Source organism: Gobio gobio, assembly GCF_949357685.1.
Source record: "Gobio gobio genome assembly, chromosome: 18".
NCBI lineage: Eukaryota > Metazoa > Chordata > Actinopteri > Cypriniformes > Gobionidae > Gobio > Gobio gobio.
The window spans coordinates 31,216,123-31,237,359 of NC_137111.1; the positions used below are offsets into that span (position 1 = coordinate 31,216,123).

The 21,237-nt window shown below is 37.5% G+C and overlaps 3 protein-coding genes across 4 annotated transcripts; all 3 read right to left on the reverse strand.

The window, feature by feature from the left end:
* Positions 1-6,569: 6,569 nt before the first annotated feature.
* Positions 6,570-14,490, reverse strand: dusp13a (dual specificity phosphatase 13a). The gene is made up of 4 exons (XM_079842096.1): positions 14,407-14,490; positions 13,847-13,975; positions 13,545-13,762; positions 6,570-7,382 (listed from the first exon to the last, which is right to left on the reverse strand). Coding segments are annotated over exons 1-4 (570 nt in total). The 5' UTR covers positions 14,409-14,490; the 3' UTR covers positions 6,570-7,161.
* A 1,035-nt stretch (positions 14,491-15,525) lies between these two features.
* LOC307142304 (dual specificity protein phosphatase 13A) lies at positions 15,526-19,945 on the reverse strand. Of its 2 annotated transcripts, XM_079843007.1 has the most exons (4): positions 19,087-19,945; positions 18,585-18,802; positions 18,007-18,113; positions 15,526-16,350 (listed from the first exon to the last, which is right to left on the reverse strand). In XM_079843007.1, the coding sequence occupies exons 1-4, from the start codon at positions 19,209-19,211 to the stop codon at positions 16,294-16,296; spliced, it is 507 nt and encodes a 168-aa protein (XP_079699133.1). In that variant the 5' UTR covers positions 19,212-19,945; the 3' UTR covers positions 15,526-16,293. The 2 variants fall into 2 exon arrangements, with proteins under 2 accessions (XP_079699133.1, XP_079699132.1); XM_079843006.1 differs by lacking the exon at positions 15,526-16,350 and having other exon boundaries at positions 16,584-18,113.
* Positions 19,946-20,186: 241 nt separating this feature from the next.
* On the reverse strand, positions 20,187-21,237 carry LOC307142303 (dual specificity protein phosphatase 13A). The gene is made up of 3 exons (XM_079843005.1): positions 21,094-21,237; positions 20,790-21,007; positions 20,187-20,623 (listed from the first exon to the last, which is right to left on the reverse strand). The coding sequence occupies exons 1-3, from the start codon at positions 21,231-21,233 to the stop codon at positions 20,421-20,423; spliced, it is 561 nt and encodes a 186-aa protein (XP_079699131.1). The 5' UTR covers positions 21,234-21,237; the 3' UTR covers positions 20,187-20,420.

Below are 21,237 nucleotides of genomic sequence, written 5' to 3' on the forward strand. Positions count from 1 at the left end.
CGTAATTGCAGTGGAAAGCTATACACGTGCATGTGTACAAGCTAAATTATTTCAAAAGCCAAGAAGAATCATGTCGGCTGATAAGGTGAGCAATATTACAACCATATATCAAAAAGAAGAACATCGGAATGACGAGGTTTTTTTTGCTAAAATACTGCCATAATTTTCACATACACATTGCGTGCGTTTTAAAAGGCCACATTGCACATAATATACATTTGAGACAGTTTAGAGATACCTAGCAAGGTTGCAGATTTTCAACGCTTACCTGCCATGAGATGTATTTCTTTAATGCCATCTTGAGATGGGACTGTTGTGGGAAAGAAACGGAAGCCATTCGCCTTTATTAGGAGTCACTGTACCATCAGAATTATTTTGAAACCGATAGTTCTGCTTTAAGCCCAAAGTACAGAGATGGAACAATTCAAGACAATGCTATTCAATTCCAGGTCACCTTCCATTTTCCATCAGTTTGCTGTGTCAGCACATATCAAAATGTATCTCAGTCACTGATATTAGCGATGACTTCATAGGTCGGCACTAATCTTCAAGAGAGCGCTGTTCTTTTCTGGGAAAATCTGCGTCAGTAACACTTGCCTCCATGCATCAGTTCTGCTTTTTGGGCCTCTCATTTGAATTCTACAGGGCTCACTTGATCGAGTCCTTGAGTGCCTGTTACTTCCCTCTTATCTAAAGAGATTTAACATGCCCTGTCTCTCTTTACTTACTTTCTGCTTTGCTGAGTGCATGGTCAATAAATTGAGCTCCAGGGTAGAGAAACTCCGAGAGGTTTAAAATAGCTAAGTCTTTTGCTTCATAGTAATCAATATTCAAGCCTAGGTAGCATTAGCAACATTATTCCATTAACCCCTCTGCCACATTGACAATGTTTTGTACCTTGTTTTTCAAGATGGTGGCATTCTGTCTAAAGTCGAAGCAAATACTTAATCCTCACTTTTAACCCCAGCTAAACATTTTACATGTTAATCTATTTGATAGAGTAGCTTTTTTATCTTTTTACTAATTTAGATATGGACCATATCTAGCCTATCTACTATACATTTAGCTCCTGATCTTTGCCAAAGCCATTCCTCCAGATGCTCATGTTCAGTCGCTTTCTGAATGAATCTGTACTGGTGTTCTTTGGATGCCATCTTAATTTTCATTTCCCATTGTTGAGCATATGAATCTTATTATACCTTGGAGAGGAAGGAAAAAAGAAATGCCATGTAACATTTGTCTCGTTTTAATGGGTTTGTCTTGTAATTGCATATTAGTATGGTTTTAATGCAGCAAATAATGGACCTGTAAAAGCTGTCAAAGCTTCTTTTTTATCTGCAAGGGTCTATTAGTTCAGCCTGAAAGCAAACACTTGACTGAAGGCTTGTATTAACTTTATTGCAAGTATGCATTATTATACTTATGTGACAGCTGAAATACTGTCAAAACCGATGTCAAATTTCAGTAGATGATATACATTTTATTGGCTGTTTTGTTAACTTGGTTTACAATGGTTGGTAAAAACATGTTCCCTGCGGTCTGAACAATTGCTCCCCTCTCTTCAAACACAGGATTGGATTTCAAAAATATGCCACTTAGTGCATCAATGATTGTATGTGTAAACATGAAGAAAAATTGTTTGCCCCCCTAATGGTGTGGTGCTTGGTTCCAATATACAGCCTGGGGTGGTCCGTTTGCACCGAGTAGATGTGGCATGTTTGCTAGGCCCAGAATAGGCTACACATTTGAAATGATATTTTTAGGCTATTGATCTGAGTTCTCTGACCTTAGTAACATGCAGCGCAGAAGCTGATGAGGGGAGTGGCGCATTTGCTGTACACACACTCTCTCACACACACACACACACACACACACACACAGAGCCAGGTATTTGTTCCAGATGCATGTAATGTTGCTGCCTCACTATTGTGATTAAAACGATTAAAACGCCAAACTGTTTCATTTCTAGTAGGCGATCCGACAAGTAGCATAGCACCCAGAGGCTGCATATCAGGACCGCAGTTCTAGGACCCTAGCAATGATTTAGTTGTTTAATTGATTTATTGTCCTAATCAACCCCTAGCCCTAAATCTACCCATCGGTAACCCTATTGAAATATTTTAACTAATTAATAAAAAATAAAAAAAAGGTGTGCCTTCGGTTTTGTTAAAAATAAGGTGGAAAAAGTTTGAATCAGGTCTCCTCTGTTGGAGTACAGTTAGATGGTGCTGTCATAAAAAACTAGGGTCCTAGAAATGCAGTCCTGAAACTGCAGCAGTCCTAAAAGTGCAGCCTCCGGTATTGCAGGCAGACAATTTTGGGATCCGACAGGTATCCAAGCTGCGAATCGCTGTCTGCACTACCAATGGTAGTCGCCGCACTGATTTGTTGATCCTTTGCATAAAGTTGAGCGACAAAGATGTTGTCGTCGGAGACGGCAGACAGTAGCTAGCACTCTTTAGAGCAGTTTGTCCGTTTAAGGCTACTGTAGAAACATGGCGTCGCAAAATAGTGTCTTCACTGTAAAGGGGACCTGCAGAGTACGTAGATGGAAATGGCTTATTCTAAGGTAAATAACATTACGATTCATTATGTAAGGTCTTTATATACCACTGAAAACATAGTTATGTATATTATATTGCATTTCTGTCAATAGATCCTCATAAATATTACACACTGCCCCTTTAAGAACTTAACAGAGTTACATGAAAGATGTTGAGGGGTAAGTGCAAATAGGCCTACATAGTGTATAAGCTAGCTATCTGGCTAATCGAGTATCTGCATGCTATTCTAGTATTTAAGCTAACTAAAACAGAAAACATTTACATAAAAACATATTTCATAACATGATGATCTAAAGAGAGTACCCTTTAAAATGTCTTTGAACCAGTGGTATCGCTTAAGGTCCTAACGTAGACCTGTTTTCTCGCGACACTGTTATAGCCTTCACTGCTGCGAAATAAGCACTCAGTAGATCTTTATTTCGATTACGCATTTTACTTAATTATATTTCCACATCTTTTTTTGGGTTTTTTTGCAAAAATAATTTATAATTCTCAGAGAATTTTATATTTTACATTTAGGCCTATGATTTTTTTTTTTTATTCTTGTTGTAGCATTATTCTGTTATATTCCCACATTTACTATTGGAGCAAGTGGTAACACAAACACTGATATATGCTGTGGTCTCCCACGTATGTCTATAGAAGTTAATCCTCCTTATAATTTATTCCAAACATTCCAAACCCAGAAATGTGAAAAGGAGTCCATCGCTGTCAGCTTGAACCCCTGTTATGGATGGAAAGCTTGTTTGTATATCTGTGCACGGCACGTTAGCTCCTAAAAATCTACATGAGAACATTTGGTCCATAAGACACCCCTCAAACATAGCCCATATCACATCATTATGCAGATTTGAATATGCAGAATGGGGGGAAAAAAGTAATGTTCTCATCATGCACCCTGCTTGTGTTGTTATGTTTGTGGTTCATGACAGATACAAGGGAGGAATATGGCAGCTTCAGTCAAAGGCCAGTGAATCTGACTTTTGTCCCAGAGGAGACAGTACAGCCTGGGCCCAATTCCACCAGCCAATTATTCCCTCCTTACACTGCCTGCTGCGAGCCCTCCTACAGGCAGCTGTCCTTCCTGGCGCCCAGTGACTAAATTTGACAAAAATAGGAAATCTCTGTAGAGCTGTGCTTGTAATTTAATCCAAAAGGTGTTTCTTTTTTGAACCGAGTTTAACACAGTCTCTGTAATGCGAGCTTGGCCGCTGCAAATGGAATGGTAATTGCTTTTCGCTTCCCAGATATGTGAAAAGGACACATGAATCATCTCCGGAGAGGGATGGTTTTCAAAACCATCAGCACTGGATGTTTTTTTTCCCCCTCCTCTCATACTCAGTCACCACCATCACTCACCTTGACAGGGAAGTCATTAAATTGGTGATGTTGAATTCCTTTTACTGTTTTGTCAGGTTCACTTATTCCTTCAACCTTGAAATCTTCTTTCTTTTCCACAAAAGCAGCTCTATTACTGTGAGACAAGTTCTTAATTTTCATGAATTTCAAATCATTCCAGCACATATGTTTCAAAAACATTAGTGTCGCTAGCTATATTTCCGTTAGACATTGTTTTATATACTGCTTTTAAATCGGTTTTAGCATATGCGTGTAATGTACAAATGTAAAGAAATATGTGGCTGTGGGGGTGATGTTCATATTCATGCCTGAGATAGCAGCACAATGCTCTTCTTATTTATAGCTTCTCACTGTTGAAACCGTATTACAGCCATACCACATTAGTTGGTCTTTAATTAAAGTTGATTCATCATCTGATATGAAGCTGCATACTCTGCATGTATTACAATTAGTCATTATTTACACTATATACTGTTTAAAATTTGGAGTTAGATTTATTTTTCAAGGTTTTCAGATAAAATATTAAGCAACACAGCAAGTTTCAACATTGAAAATAATATTCAGCAAATCAGCATATCAGAATGATTTCTGAAGGATCATGTGACACTGAAGACTGGAGTAATGATGCTGAAAATTCAGCTTTGATATCACAGGAATAATTCACTTATTTAATTTATTAAAGTAGAAAACAGTTGTTGTAAATTGTAATGCAATTTTCAAAATATTAATATTGATATTAAATATTGTATTTTTGATGAAATAAATGCAGCCTTGGTGAGAATGACACTTACAGAATTTTATATATATTTGTGAAAAAGTGTGTATATATATATATATATATATATATATATATATATATATATATATATATAGTGAGGAAAATAAGTTTTTGAACACCCTGGTATTTTGCAAGTTCTCCCACTTAGAAATCATGGAGGGGTCTGAAATTGTCATCGTAGGTGTATGTCCACTGTGAGAGACATAATCTAAAAAAAAAAATCCAGAAATCAAATCCCAATGTATGATTTTTTTTACTATTTATTTGTATGATACAGCTGCAAATAAGTATTTGAACACCTGTCTATCAGCTAGAATTCTGACCCTCAAAGACCTGTAAGTCTGCCTTTAAAATGTCCACCTCCACTCCATTTATTATCCTAAATTAGATGCACCTGTTTGAGGTCGTTAGCTGCATAAAGACACCTGTCCACCCCATACATATGCAGATTTAAATTGGCCAAAGCTGATTGAACACTGGTGAGAATATTGCTTCAGAATATTTAACACACACAAAAAAAATTGAATTTTGTCCAGACAAGCAATTTTTTTACTCGGACAAGTGAGTGACAGATTTACTTATAAACTTGTAAGTTAAACCCTATTTCTTCTGACGTTTAGCCACCAGAATTTCAAGGGCCCGCTTCCTTTGTTTTGCTGCATGTCTCAGCCTTGCCCGTTTTTCTTCGACGCATATATTTTCATTTTTTTATTTATTTTTATTACCTTGTAATGTCACTCTTCACAAAACTAGAAGAAGAAAAAGATCAGCCTGAACGAACAGATGTCCCAGTTCAATCTGACAGCGATGATGGCGTCTGTGAGGGTGAGGTTTTCACACATCATGAGGAAGGCCAGGACCAAGGCTCCAGAGCGACTGACTCCCATTGCACAGTGGACCAGCACTTTACCTGCAGCAAACAGAGAGCCTCCGAAGCAATTCTGCATCTCTGACATTGGTTACAATTTACATATTCCACTTATTGAAATGTTTCTATTGCCTGCTGACTTTTCACTGCTCAATGTATTGTTTTGCTCTGCTTGTTTTAGTTTTTGTACAATCACTGATAGAATGAATCAGTAAAAGGTCAAGGAAGTCAGACTTCCCATTTTGAGCCAGTGCAGATTTAATGAAGGATGCAGTAGAGCTGAAATACTGGCTCAAATCAAACAGTGGGTGATCTGAAGCCTCGACTCCACAGTAACTTATACTCATATCTGAGTAGAACTGGGCACCTGTGTGGATGCGACGCGGTCCGTCTGCGCAGTTTACAATATGAGTGATTCCCAGATCAGCAAGGAGTCCTTTATCACAAGCCGTTGACCTGAAATGAGCAGCTGTTTAACATATGTTTTTGATCACATCATTTACATGCATAGATTGAACTGTAATTTAAGGTACAGGTGCCAATAGTGTGAAGCTTTGGATTTTCACTGCTATCTTGGTTAGATGCTTTTTCTTCTCAAGACTGTGACGGTTCGGTACTTACTCATCTCCAATGTACAAGCCGGGCCAGATAAGACTGACAGGTCCAAAAGGCTGTCTGTTAGTCAGCAGCAGATACCGCAGATCTGATATAGATGCCGTCTCATAATGCTGCCTGCAGCTGAGAGGCCAATGGTTTGTCTTGAGGAGCTTTTCTGTTAAAAAAGAAAGTTAGAAATCTCTGGAATCAATCATAAAGCTTTATATTCTGTGTTAAGTCAATACATGTGTTTCAAGTCGAATGATCAATGCATATTTTCATGGAACAGTTAGTATTTATTTTGACCTTTCTGCTTCTGTAATCATGTTTGCCTTCACAGTCCAAAGGGAAATTAGGTGAAAATTAACGGATACCCTCTTTCAAAACAAAACAACACATAATTCCTGCAGTACTGTGTCATTTATTTAATAGCAACAAGAAAAGAAACGTTTCAGTGGACACAATGTAAAAAAATTTTTAAAAAATTTATCACATTTTTGTTTGGTCATTACTTTCACAAATATCCATGGGTCACAACACCAATGGATTTTAGAAGAAACTGTAAATATGTTGGAGCATATGATACCCATTAGAAATTCACTACAGGGGATCAACCCTTAAGACATGTAGCCAAGCATGGCTCTTCCACCTTCCCATGATAAAGAGCAAGCCACAACCGTTTCATTTCACTCCAGTTAAAAAAAACCAAACATGCTTACTAGCTCATTTTGAAACAAGTTCAAAGTATATCTCATCTGGAAGAAATTTAAAAAACTGCCATTTATTTTGTGACCCTGCTGCCCTGTGGAGGTTATTTACCATTTATGGGAAAGCCCTTCAATTTTGCCTTCTGATACCCATTTTGCCACTGCACTACAATGGATATTAGCAAATAAGATCTGGCCCAACAGAACTGGGACAAGGCCATGGGGGAGGAAGCCCTTAAGGGACGTGCTCTTGAAAAGGGATTCATCACATTGTTACCAAGTTTTCAGTTACAATTTGTAAGCTTCCAGTTTTTTCTTCCTCTCTCGGACGAGGCTCATGTCGAGATGTCGAAGCTGGTTAAGAAAGCCAGGATTAGGACAGATGTCCCGGTGTTGCCGTACAGCTTTAACAGCCTCCATTAGATTAAGATCCTCACAGATCATGAGGAAGGCCAACACTAGAGTGGCAGAGCGACTCACTCCCATCAGACAGTGGACAAACACTCTTCCTGAAGAACAGAACAGAATCAATGCAAGACACTTGTACAGTGATAATGCTACTTTTAGTATAGACTTTTTGAATTTCGATGGTTTGTAGTTAGAGGGAGTTAATCTGGTGAACTTGTGTCTAATATATGGTTTTAATGGATTTAAGGCTCAGTTTTAATGAATTTGAATAAACATGCGCAAAAGGGAAAGTGATAATTGGTTCTAATTGTCCTAAAAACAAACAATAAAACAAGCAGTACACATGAATAAAAGAACACAAATTATACAGACACTACATAATGGTTCAAACTTAATTATGAAGCGACGAGAATACTTTGCAAAAAACACACAAAAATAATGACTTTATTCAACAAATTCTTCTCGTCTGTGCCAGTCTCCTACGGAGTTTACGTTGTAAATACAGTGCAGCGTTTTCAAAGAGATATGGCAGAACAGCGGCTCACGATTGGCTGATGCTGTTCACAGGAGGTGCAGGAGCTAGCCAATGGTGAGCCGCCGTTTTGCGTAGCGCTTTGAAAGTACAAAAAATATTTGTCACTTTATAACATTAAAGTCCCAGTGAACCGGAAGTTGCAACTTATTTTATTTCAGTGCTGTGACGTATTTCCAAGAGAAACGGAATATTGAATAGAGGGCAGGGTTTCACTCCAGCGCTCCTCCTCTCCATCTCCCGCTCATAGCAGACTAACGGTTGGAGGGGAGTTAAGGATATTCAAACCCAAGCCGTCACACAGTCGTCATCGGAAAGGGAACGCCATTCAAGACCGGAAGTTAATTTTCAGATTTTGATTAAAGATTACCACGGCAAACAATTTTTTTATGTGTATTAACTTATGCACGGATTAGTTGTTCACCCTAAGACCTGTAATGTGGGCTAACAAAGTAATTAAGATCGTAAGTAATTATTGATTTCATGAGGACTTTAAGGTTGAACCACTGTAGTCACATGGATTATTTTAACAATGTCTTTCCTACCTTTCTGGGCCTTGAAAGTGGTATTTACATTGTGAATGGGTCAGAAAGCTCTCGGATTTCATCAAAAAGATCTTTGTTTTCTGAAGATGCACAAAGGTCTTACGGGTTTGGGACGACATGAGGGTGAACTAAACCTTTAACATAAGTAACATGGCATCTGACCCACAGAAGCCAATGACACATGTGCTATGCTTGGCACATCCTGTGGCATATCCGGTCTTTACTGGTGTGTCAGTGGCACATCCGGTCTTCATTAGCATGTGTCACTTAAAACTTGACATGTGCCAGTGCATGTGTCACAAAACATCAGTATGAGTGGCATGTGCCACTGAATGTTATAGCCTATGTAATGCCAATGTTGTTGATCACGCAAACTGCCCATTCTGGCGAACAAACTGAATAAATCCATTACAAGTCACTATGATAGATTAATTCCTTGTTGTTAAAAAGGCCAATTGTGAATGTATTTTGAATTTGTGTGAGACTTGTTCTGGCAATCAGCCAATGCCAGTGCGCTGTCAAAGCAAAAACGCAAAAGGCTCCACTTATCTCCAGCAGGTGGCGTTGATAAGTGCTAGTAAATAGCTCAGCATGGAGTGACAATGCTTGCTTCACATTTGATGTGCGCGTATATTAGGGTAGGGCAGGCCCTACTACGGGGCTAAAGGCTCCATGGGAAAAAGCTTAGACTGTAAAAAAAAAAAAAAATATATATATATATATATATATATATATATATATATATATATATATATATATATATATATATAGGACGTAGTGTCCATGACGTCACCCATAGGATTCTGAAGAGCAGTTTTTTGTAAAGTAGGGTCGAGCTGGCTGAGGTGACGTGATGACTAATGCTGCGTTCCAGGCAGGTTTTTGAGCCTGTAAATTACAACTTCAAACCACGACTCACGACTTCGTAGTGTTCCAGGCAAAGTCACGCCAAACTGCCTGAGCGCAAGGAATTGTGTGGCAGTTAGATGTAAACAAAGCGTGGCGGACCGTACGGGGTGTATGATAATTTACAATCATTTCTATCGCCAAAGGTGCTTACTCCTTGCTTATTTGAGGGAAATGGAGGAGAAAAACAGCGCAGACGGCAAGAAAAGCTGTTATACCTTTTATTTTACGTTATTTGTATATTTGTTTCATGAACACTGCATCCGTAGGGGGCTGCCATTGTTGCTTTGCGGGCTATGTGACGTCAAAACTCGTAACTGGGAGTACATCGATCTAGTACGAGTTCACGGGTGGGAAGTCACGGGTTTGACTGCCGTTCCAGTGCACTTTCACGGGTAGAAGGTTGGAAAAACACGGGTTACGGGCAGTGTTGCCAACTCTCGCGAGACAAATAAGCAACCGCAGCTTCAAAAACAAGCCCAAAACAAGCCCAATATTATTATATAATTTATTATCATCAATATTATTTATAATAAATAATTTTATCAATAAATGAGCCTGCAACATATTAAACTGAAACCTCTCAGAGTTTGAAAAGCAAAAACAGATGTGATTTTCCAAAAATCATCAAATTGCAATAAAGGACACACAATATCCTCCGATCAGCTGTGAACAGAAGAGGTTTGAAGAGTAAAGAGTGACATGGAGGCCAATTATGGTAACCCATAGTCGGAGTTAGTGCACACATATTAGGGGCAGTAAGTAGTGAACAACACACACACTGCAAACGTGAAAAAGACAAGCCCTGCATCTCATTGTGCACACTATCTGCCCTAGATAGTACTGAAAATTACTAATGTCACACTATTTAGGATGGATAGTGTGCACATTGGGACACAAGCACTACAGCGCTGCAATATAGCCACATATTTAAAATAAAATAAATTCGAACCATACCTACTGTTATTATTAGTAGACTTGTTTTTTTATAATAGCCTGTAATTTTAAATACATTACAAAAATATTTTTTTAATTAAATTAGGTGCCTCTCCTCCCTCTTTCCTCTCCATCTCTGCTTGTGCTATTGTTTGTAAAAATGTCTATTTAAGTCTACTAACTTTCATTACGTGCATTTATAACGTCACATGCCTGCACGTTGAACGCGATTTTTCTTCAATGAAGGGGAGAAGGAGGCGGGATATAAAAGGACCGATTACTACAGCACTTGTATCGTTGCACTGAATGCCTGTTGTGAGAAGACAGTGTCAGTCAATGTATTGGACAAAAAAGCGACCATAAATGTAAAGAAACGAAGTTGCTTATTATATTTTCCTAACAAGCAACCACATTTTTTAAAATAAGCCCAAAAAACCGCAACCCGCGACTCGTGATTTTTTTAACGCGACTTGCCAAAAAAAGAAGCCCAAAGTCGCGTGTTATACGCGGACTTGGCAACTATGGTTACGGGTTGCCTGGAACGCGGCATAACAGACAGCCGACAAATGGCAATCCACCTGTCAATCAAAGTAACCACGCCCTTAATTATGCAGACATGTAAGGCTTTATATAATATAAACGAATGAGTTATAAAAAATAAAAAAATCACCCCGCTCACAGTTGTCATGAAGGGCAAAATTAGATATAGACCAAAACCACAATTTGTACTAGGCTGTAGCTAAACATGTTTTTTTCTGCTGTAAATTTAGGCATTTTAACATGGAGCTCAATGAGATTCTGCTCCCTTTTGGAGCCTGTCTCTTGATTTTATTTTCCTCTAAACCACTAGATGGCACAAAAACCTGCCTCAGCACTTTCCAAAACAACGGCTTTTCAAGATGCACGTGGAAATTTGTCTGATCTTTGACGCGATCATGGGCAGCAGCAAAGTTGATTCTGCGCTCATTTGATCTAATATTTTATGTTTTTAATTTTTTTTTAGATTTAAGTAGCAAATAAGAATCGCTAAAAAAAATATATATATTTTAAAACAAAGGTCTTGTTAATGTTTGTCAGCTTTGTTCAAGGTAATTAAAGCAACAGTTTTTCAATAACAGAAGAAAATGTAAAAGTATGGTAGGCCTATTTGGGGTAAAAGGCCCACCTGTTGTTGGGGCAAAAGGCACCATAGTTAAAGGGTTAGTTCACCCAAAAATGAAAATTCTGTCATTAATTACTTACCCTCATGTCGTTCGACACCCGTCAGACCTCCGTTCATTTTCGGAACAGAAATTAAGATATTTTAGTTGAAATCTGATTGCTCTGAAAGTCCTCCATTGGCACAATGGTACACTACACTCCCAAGACCCTTAAAATGTACTAAAGACGTCGTTACAAAGTCCATCTCACTACAGTGGTTATAAAATAACTTTATGAATCGGCGACAATAGTTTTTGAGCGCAAAAAAACTCTAAATAACGACTTACATAGTGATGACGATTTCAAAACAAAGCATCATGAAGCTTCGAAGCGTTATGAATCACAGAGCCGAACGATGATTCGGATCGCGTGTCAAACCGCCAAACTGCTGAAATTTGGCGATTTAAACCGCTGAATCGACTCAGTGATTCATAACGCTTCGAAGCTTCATGATGCTTTGTTTTGAAATCGTCATCACGATGTAAGTCGTGCCCGAGGTCTGACGGGTGTCGAACGACATGAGGGTCAGTAATTAATGACAGAATTTTCATTTTTGGGTGAACTAACCCTTTAATATGATAATAAACAGATGGCTGACTTTTCCATTTGTTGACATGACATGGTTAGATTCGGATTGTATCATATATTAAGTTGGATGTCCACCTTGAAGATAATCACCACATTTATAATGAAACCATCATATTTAAAAATGTGATTATTAGATCATATCATATAGCCTAATAAAATAGAATTTATTGTTACTGTAAATCAATATTAAATTATTATGGGATCTCCTTCAATGCTTTCAGAATCTTTACTTTTTTAAATTATTTTGTTTCTATATTTTTCAGATATTTTAATGACACCATATTTATTGATCAAAAATTAATTATTTTATTCATCAAAATAAACAGAAAATAGTTCAAACTTTGTTAAAGTGATTGTTTTGAACAATTATTAACTTAGACATGATTAAAAAATATATTATTATTAGTATCAATACTGTGTGCCTTTTGCCCAATGCTGGTGAGCCTTTTACCCCATGTGTGGGTTAAAAAGCCCCCCTTGACACCCCATACATTTTTAAGATTTTTAAATAAAATAAACCACTTTTATGATTTATTTTCACACAAAATTTGTTGCTCCATAAATGTTCAATACGTATATCATACACTATAGGAGTAGTGAAAAGCAATTTTTTTCTTAAGGCGTGCCTTAGCCCCGTTGTACCCTATATGAACAAGTAAGTTGATTTATGTTCTTCAGCTCATGTTAACTGTTTGATGAACTGAATTTATTGTGTTCGGTTGATTAACCTTTGTTTAAGGAAACTTTACATAGTGATTGATTTGTGTTCATGTATGTTGTTCATGGAAGTGTTTCTGCTACCTCTCAATGCATTTATCTAGTTAATGAATTGTTTCTGTTATGTTATATTGATTGTTTTATTATGCTTTGTTAGGCCACACGCATATGGAAAACAGCAATGTACTCTTTTGCACTTATGTGCTGAATATAGCATCAAAGAACTTTCATGTTGCTTCTTCATGTCTCTAACCGGACATCCGTTGTGAACTAGTACCCAACTGGCAACCCCAAACTGATTGAACTTCAACAGTTGTTTCCTAGAATGGGCAGTTTGCATGATCTACAACATTGTCATTAGGCCGACATAGCCTATAACATTCAGTGGCACATGCCACTCACATACTGATGTGCCACTAACGTTTGAAAAAATATTACAGACTTTAATACATTTAATTGACATTTATTTAAAAATAGCGCTAAATAGGCTATTTATTTAGGATTTTGTGTCACAATTATGTCAATATAGCTTCTCAGCTCATCTGTCAGTCATTACTGAAGGTGTCACAACCTAGCGACATGTGCCATTGGCTTCTGTGCATCAGATGCCATGTCACTTACTGTAATGTTAAAACCAACCGCTACTGCGTTTATGGTCGAAATGATACAACTATTCTACAGTGCGTGAGAAGCAATGGCAGGTGGGAAAATGAAGCATTCCCCAAGCAGGACAAAGGTATTGAATATTTATGCTGTAAGTAAGACTAGACCAGTGGTATAGCGGGGGAAAAAATATTGCATCAAGAATGTTCATAAGGATGTTTCCTTATGTAACTCACCATTTTTTGACAGTGCAGCTCGTGTGAACCTTGCTGTTGGATAGAAAAACACACTTAAGATGAAGTCTGAGGAATCATCAGCCTCCACACCATAGTAATCTATTGGCATGTCTCTGTAAAAGCGGGCTCCAGTGTTGACATGAGGGGGTCCACTAGCAGCATTCACAATGTGTGTGATCCCCATATTGTACAGCATTGACTTGTCTCGTGCCGCAACCCTGACAAAACATAAACACAGAGAACATCTGTAGTTGTGTGAACTTTCATTGAATTTCCATTTGAATAGAAAAAAGAATACGCACTCATTGCCAATGTACACATTAGGCCACACTTGGTTGACATGTCCAGTGGGCCGTCTGTCAGCCAACAGGAAGTTCTGCAGTTCAGCAACGGATGGTGTTTCATAGGCACACAGCTCCTTGAGAGACATCCTGGCCCCCCCAAAAATTTTTGCAAAATTACAGTAAGGGTTTGGATATTATCATGCTAATATGCCTGATATGCAGTTAAGATGCATGCTCAATCCCTCTTTATTTCAAATTGCCCATCAAACTAGTTGAGCCCGCCTGAGGTTGTTGCTCGTGAAATCTTCTTGTTGCTAAGAGCGCACTGACACTACACTTCAGCTCTTAACATCATTAAAATGAATACTGAGGGCTTTTATGGAATATCATTCCACTTAGGATTCCTTGACTGTTGCGGCAAATGTGTTTACAGCTCAGGTGTGGGAAAGAAAGCGTGCGATGCCAGAGCTGTGAGAGATTCACTGAGGTTAGCTTTCATAGTAACGCTATAGCTCTCCAAAACACCAAAATGTTACTTTCTAAAAGCCTCTAAAATCTCCCTCCATTTGTGAACTCACATTTTGCAGCCGGTGGCCCTTTTTTTCCCCCTTGTTCTCAGATTGCCTGCTCTTCTCTCCTTGGTCAGGGACGTTGTCGACAGCCAGTCCACAGATATGTCTCTAGAGGCTGTTTCTTTTTTTAAATGGGGTATAATTATAAACCTCCCTGGATACAAAGAGCTCTTCCAGGTCTTAGTGGGCAGTCAGGTTTGCTTTTAGAAGTCTTTCCCTAGACAATGATCTTTTGAGCGTGTTCTGCACATATTGTGTATATCTTGGCTAGACTCCCAATATTGTAACTCACTCTTGCAGACTAGACAAAGGTAAAGGTGGGTCATCAGCGGCTTTTATTGCACACATACATCTTTATCATGAGTCATTGTGCAGGGAAATACACATCCTCTCACGAGGTCTCGCCGGCTGCTAGGTTAAACAGTCTTGAAATCCAGATGTTCCTTTCATTTGCCTTGAGGGCGAGTCTTTGATAAATGGTGAGATCTTTGCACATGCGAGTGCAGTGACATGTTCGGTAATTGGAGCGTGTCAGATACCCCTCTCTAAGATACGCTGTCTTCTTTGTATTCCAGCTGAAACTGTTTAGTTGGTGCTCAAATGCTACTTGTGTAAAACAGGAAAAGACTTAACTAAGAGTTGTTCTTTCCAATGCCGGTAAAGTATGCTTTGAGACCCATAGTAATTACGGTTTTATGAAGCTAATAAAAAGGAATTAATGGCTTGGGTGTGAAAGCCACATACACCTGCTCCTTCTCAAGATCTGCTTATTACTATTATTGAAACCACATACTGTACACAAACGAATCACGATAACACATAGTATGTTTCGTGGATTTTAATAGTCTTTTCCGTTTCTTTTTCTGTCTTTTGTCCTGGTGAATCAAATAATACAGTGCAGTGCACTACACTGACTAAGCTTGGCTTTATTTAATCTTCCTTGGAAATGCAGTGTATGTAATTTGTATCAAGTGGTCCAAAATCGGCAATTTCAAATTGTCATGGTAGATCCAATCCATGAATCATTCAGCCTGCTTTCCTTTTGTGGTTTTAAAAGTAATGGAGACTTCCTGAATTCAAAGTAAATAGTCCTACAGTAACATTTTCTCTACCATTTAAAAGTTTGGGGTCAGTAATAACAATTCACTTTTATTCAGCAAATTGATCAAAAGTGACAGTAAGACATATAAAATTACATACATAATGATATATAAAAAATCTATTTCAAATAAATGCTGTTCTTTTGAACATTCTATTTGTGTGTGTATACATTCAGCTTTGCAATCACAAGGATAAAGATTTTTTTTAATTTAAGTTATTTTAAATTATAATATTTCAAATTCGTACTGTTTTTATTGTATTTTTAATCAATTAAATCTTTTAAAGTCTTTAAAAAAATGCTTACACAATGTATGTTTTAGCCATGCTTTTCTACTGCCATTTCTTCAAAGCAGTTTGTTTAAGCCAAAGTATATGTTGCTGCTGGGCTGATCTGTTTGTTTGTTCTTTTTATCCATGATATCTTAGGCTTGACAGTCTTCCCTGGGAAAACACAATGTAATCGTGTACAGATGCATCTGTTTTCCAGAGCACTTGGTTGACACTAATGTGGTCATCAGCGTCACCCCCTCTGTGCCTCTGGTTCCTCCACAGTCAAATCAGGAGATGACTTCGCTTAGCTGAAAATATATACACACACTTGGCTTAGCTGCTTGCGTCTGTTGCCCGTTTCTCTTCTCAACTGCTTCCATGATTTATCATCGTACAGTGTACGCCAAGCAGCTAATCAGGAAGCAAAGTAGTGTCTTAATTGAATGTTCTCTGAAAGAGATGCGTGTCCGGGGACTCGTGTGGGTCCTGCTTCCTCTGGTTGCACAGCTGCAGGTCACGCTGTCAGGGTGACGACAGGAAGAGCCAGTCCTGGGGAATTAGTTTCTCTTCTCGAGGTTTCTGTGGGTTAATGTTGTTCTATTAAAATCTTGGTTGGGCTACGGTTCCCTTAAAGTACATATGCACGATGAAATGTCATTGACAAATGATAAAGGACAGGCTTGAATCTATAATCTATTTATCAATGTAGCACTTTGTGAATTTTTTGAATGTGGTTCAACTTTACAAAAGAGGCTTGTGTTAATGTAGCATATGAAGGATTTCACATGAAAAGAAAAAGATTATGGGAGGACACTTAGCATAATAGATTTTAATTTGATCTTTTTCATGACACAGCACTGCACCCTGCTGGAAGCATTCGGAAGCACAAAGGGAAAATGAATCAAAAGTACAGTAGAATAGATGAATAATGTTATACCCTACATTAGAAAGGGTCCTCTACAGATAGTATCATAACTGACACATAAATTGCATATATCTTAACATGTGAGGTAAATGCATAGAAGTATATTACATATAAAACAAAGAAATGCTAGATTTAGTTCGCAATTATTATGAACTTAGTATACGGGTAAATATTCACAAATATACTATCATTGGATTTGCCTAACTAACATGCAAAAACCAAAGCGCTTTATGTTTATTTTATTGAAATTAATACAGATATAAATTATATTTGGCACCTTATTTGTGTTAGTACATGAAACATCTGTATATGAATCCACGAGTGCAGTTGTGACACTTCTCAACGCTTAAAAATACTTAGCATAGGCAGATATATGTAAGAGAGTAACAAACTGAATATTCATTCAGAGTCTAATTAAATGTTGTAAGTATAGGGTGCATTTGACAAAACTGTTTATACACCAGTAAATGTTCTCCAAGATAACAAAAGAACTTCTGTGAATCAATGGCCTGAATGAAACGCATTATTCTGCTATTAAAACAAAAAGGTGCACTAAAAATCACATCAGCAAAGTGCTGCTCAGTCATTTTAAACAAGGCTTTTAGGATTGAGTCAACAGAAGAATGTTTTGCTTGGCTCGTATATTTCTCCAAATTTGGCTGCCAAAGGCAACGTAAAAGCTAATACTGCTTTCAGTGAGTGTTTCTCTGCTGCCGAATGATGAACCACAATTCAATCATTTAATACTGCTTAATTTGGTATTCTATGCTGAATACTGACTAAATATTATTGGCTGTGTGATAATGTGGCACTTGTGTGCTGTGGTTCATAAAGGTGCAACTTGAATATATCATACAGATTTTCGTAAAAACACTATTCCTCAACATAATTCTTCAGTCACACTACATTTTACAGTAAAATCACCCATGTTAATATGACTATGCAAACATGCCAAAATATTTTTTCATTAATATTAAAGTGTTTTCATAGCTAAATTCTCATGTTATAGACAGTATACCTTGAAAATGTATGGAAAAGTTAAAAGATGGTCTATAGATACACTAAACCTGAAAGGCACATGTTTTATAAAACAATTTATCATAAATAATGTAAACAAACAATTGCTGGTTACCTCTTCACCCTCAAGTTATATAAAATTAATGCATGTGCTTGTGTGTGTTCATTACATTTGTGTTGTTTTTCTGTCAGAGAATCGGACACAGCATTCGCTTTCTCTGTAGCTGAATGTCCAAATCAAGGAGAAGGCTCAAAAAGTTCCTGTTAGGATAGATCGCACGTTTCAATACTACCGTTTGGATGGCAGTGGGGAGAGTAAGACGCTGACGCAGCATAAGGTACGCTAGAACCAGAGTGGCAGACCGACTCATTCCCATGATGCAATGAACAAGCACCTTACCTGCGGATAAAAGACATAGACCGTAATGGTCAAGAGGAGCTGCTAATACTAACAATTGAAATGAACCTTTCATTAAATGTTAATATATCTTCTGTTTTATAAAGCATTTCAGAATCAAGATAAGCTTTTATCAGGTTTAGAGGGAAATCTAAAGAGATAAAGAGGAAATGCAACCATTTTCAGAGTATTTCAACAACAGAACGAGTTTCTTTTTCTGTCCTCAAAATGCTGTAAGAGTCTTAAAGTGTCAGTCAACTATGGATGGTTTTAAATTGTATTTTGATGTCATGTGGGTTATTTAGGACAGAAAAGTTTTTCGAAATACTTATGTCTATAATATCAACCATTTATATGAATCAGTGTTAGTTTTAAAGTGGACTTTAATACTGGACTAAAATACTGCCAGTGCATTTTGATCGACTTGTTTTGCATTTTTTTATTACATTAGCATTACTGACTGTGGTCACTTACCATTCTTCTTCCTCAGGGCTTTGTGGATGAAATCAGAAGCCGGTTTAAAGTGCACACTAAGATCAAATGATGAAGAGTCTTCTGCTGGGATGCCATAATATACAATTGTATTGCCATAATAACTCTGGTCCCCAATGCTGCCTTGCTTGGAATGGGCAGCATTTAAGACATGAGTGATGCCCATTTTCTTCAAAGCATTTCTATTTTGAGCAATGGCCCTAAAAAAAGAGAAAAATTTGTTATGTAGCTAATTTAACGGGACAAACACTGTGGCATTAAAAGTCAAGCAACTGCAGAATTGATTTCATTAGAGGGATGCACATTATTATTTATCAAATAAGTCACTTCGAATAGAATAGTTTCTTCTCAAATATTTAGATATAAAGATACTATGATAAAACTAAATATAAACAACATGGACACAGCTTGCGTGCTATAAATCTTGAAATAAAATCTAATGGAACATCACCGCATGATCAGTTTTGTAGTAGTAGCTACTTACACGCTTCCAATGTACAGGTTCGGCCAGACCTCGTCGACTGGAGTTAGATCAAGTTTGCAAGTGTCCAGAACATTCTCGAACTCTTTAATAGCCAGCAGTCCGTGTTTATGCTTCTGAGCTGTCATTCTTCTGAACTGACCCAAATCAGACTATAACGCCCGTGAAAATGTGTTTCTCTTGTTTTCCCGGGGGCTCAGCATACATAATCGTTTTGGCAAGTCGTGATCCACACAAACAGGTGCTCTTTATGACGCTCCTCGGTCAGCAGATACCGCTGCACATCTCAGCTCTTCGATGGTGAGGATAGCCTGTGCGTAGCTACAACAAATAGTGTGAATGGCCAGGGGGCGCCTGGTGGCTCGGAAAGTCGAAACCTCCATTGAGTCGCATTCAAATCTTCTAATGTTTATTCCTCTTACTGGAGATATTTTCACTCGAAAAAATATAACATGTTAAATATATGAATTCCAAGACATGGTATCTGACATGTAAATGGACTTCTAGTATAAAAGTCTATATAAAATTATTGAATAAAATGGCTGCACCAGTAGGCTAATCACATTCGACTATGATTGGCTTATCTTGACTAGCGTGGAAAAAAGTAATAAACACCGCATGAATTCGTATTTGTACTAAATCAGTGCTTTGGACCTGACACTGACAACTTTAATAGCCCCTGATTTGATAATAGGCCTACATTGAGTAAATACATAACGTGGAAAATAAGATTTGTTAATAATTATTTAGGCTACATGTCGTAGGCTATACGTCTAGGCAGCTAATTCGACTATTTTATATTTCTCATTGCCATTCTAGCTAGTCCCATTTCTATGGTGGTATTGTGATCTGTTTCACAAGTGACGGATGATTCATCCGATGACGAGAGAACTGGACAATGAGTGACAATTGTGTTTAGTGCACATCTGTGAACATTGAGTATTGTATAGTGGAACAAAGAGGAGAACAGAGTAACAAGCTGATCAGCTTTGCATTTGCATACTGATCAGCTCAAGTTTATATAAAAGATGACAAAAAAAGTATTTGAGGTTTAATTTGTGCCCAATGTTGGGAAGTATTGAATAATTAAATATGGCCCAGAAACAAAACAAGAATTATCTTTATTGAGTATAATTATTGCTTTAGATTTCTTTCTTGTTTTTTTCAAATAGCTTATATTTAACAGAAGTAAAACATGAGCTGTGATTAGAAAGACAAGAAAATGTTTATTATCATGTTAATGATGATTGCTGTTGATCACTGGAAGGAGTACTGTAAATGTTAGATGTTTGATTTTGCAGATTTCTGAATTGCATACTTGTTTAAAACATATCAAGCTACTTTGACTGTGCCTTATAGTTTAATTCATTGCCGAGAGTTATTAACTGTTTCAGAAATCCTCGGTTTGGAAAGATCCATCTTCTTTCTTTCACTTTCAAGATGGCATCCACCAGAGAGTAATTGCAATATATCATTAGGTAAGCTAAGACCAGAGCAGCTGAACGGCTCACTCCCACAGCACAATGCACAAACGCTTTAGCTGTTAAAAAGAGATACAATGAATCTGTAAATATCTATACAATCTAAAATTATTTTCATAAAAATTAAATTTGATCAATTAATAATTCAAATGGATAACCAGTGTGGATCATGCCTGAAGAAATGTCATACTATTTTTAAAATGGAAATTAAATGTTTTTACATACCCCCTGTTGTGCTGAGAGCATCATGAATGTAGTGTGCTGAAGGGTAGAAAAAAGGTGAAATATCAAATGTAGGCAGATCATTGGCTGGAACGCCATAGTACTTCACGGTTGTCCCATAAAAATCATCACTTCCTTTGCAACACATTTTACCATGTGCAGCATTTAAAACATGTGTTATACCCAGTCTCCATAGGCCATATCTGTCGTGAGACATGTACCTGTTTATGAAAGAATGACATTGTAAACGTCAAACTTTTCTTTTAAACAACACATCAAAAAGAAGTACACATACAACTGCACTTACATGTCCCCCAGAAACAAATTAGGCCACACTTCATCGACATGGTTACAGGACAGCTGACCCCCATGTAATATATCCTCCACCTCTTCAATAGAGGGCGTTTCAGATAAAATATTGCCCACTGTTTGATCTACATTCTCCATTTTC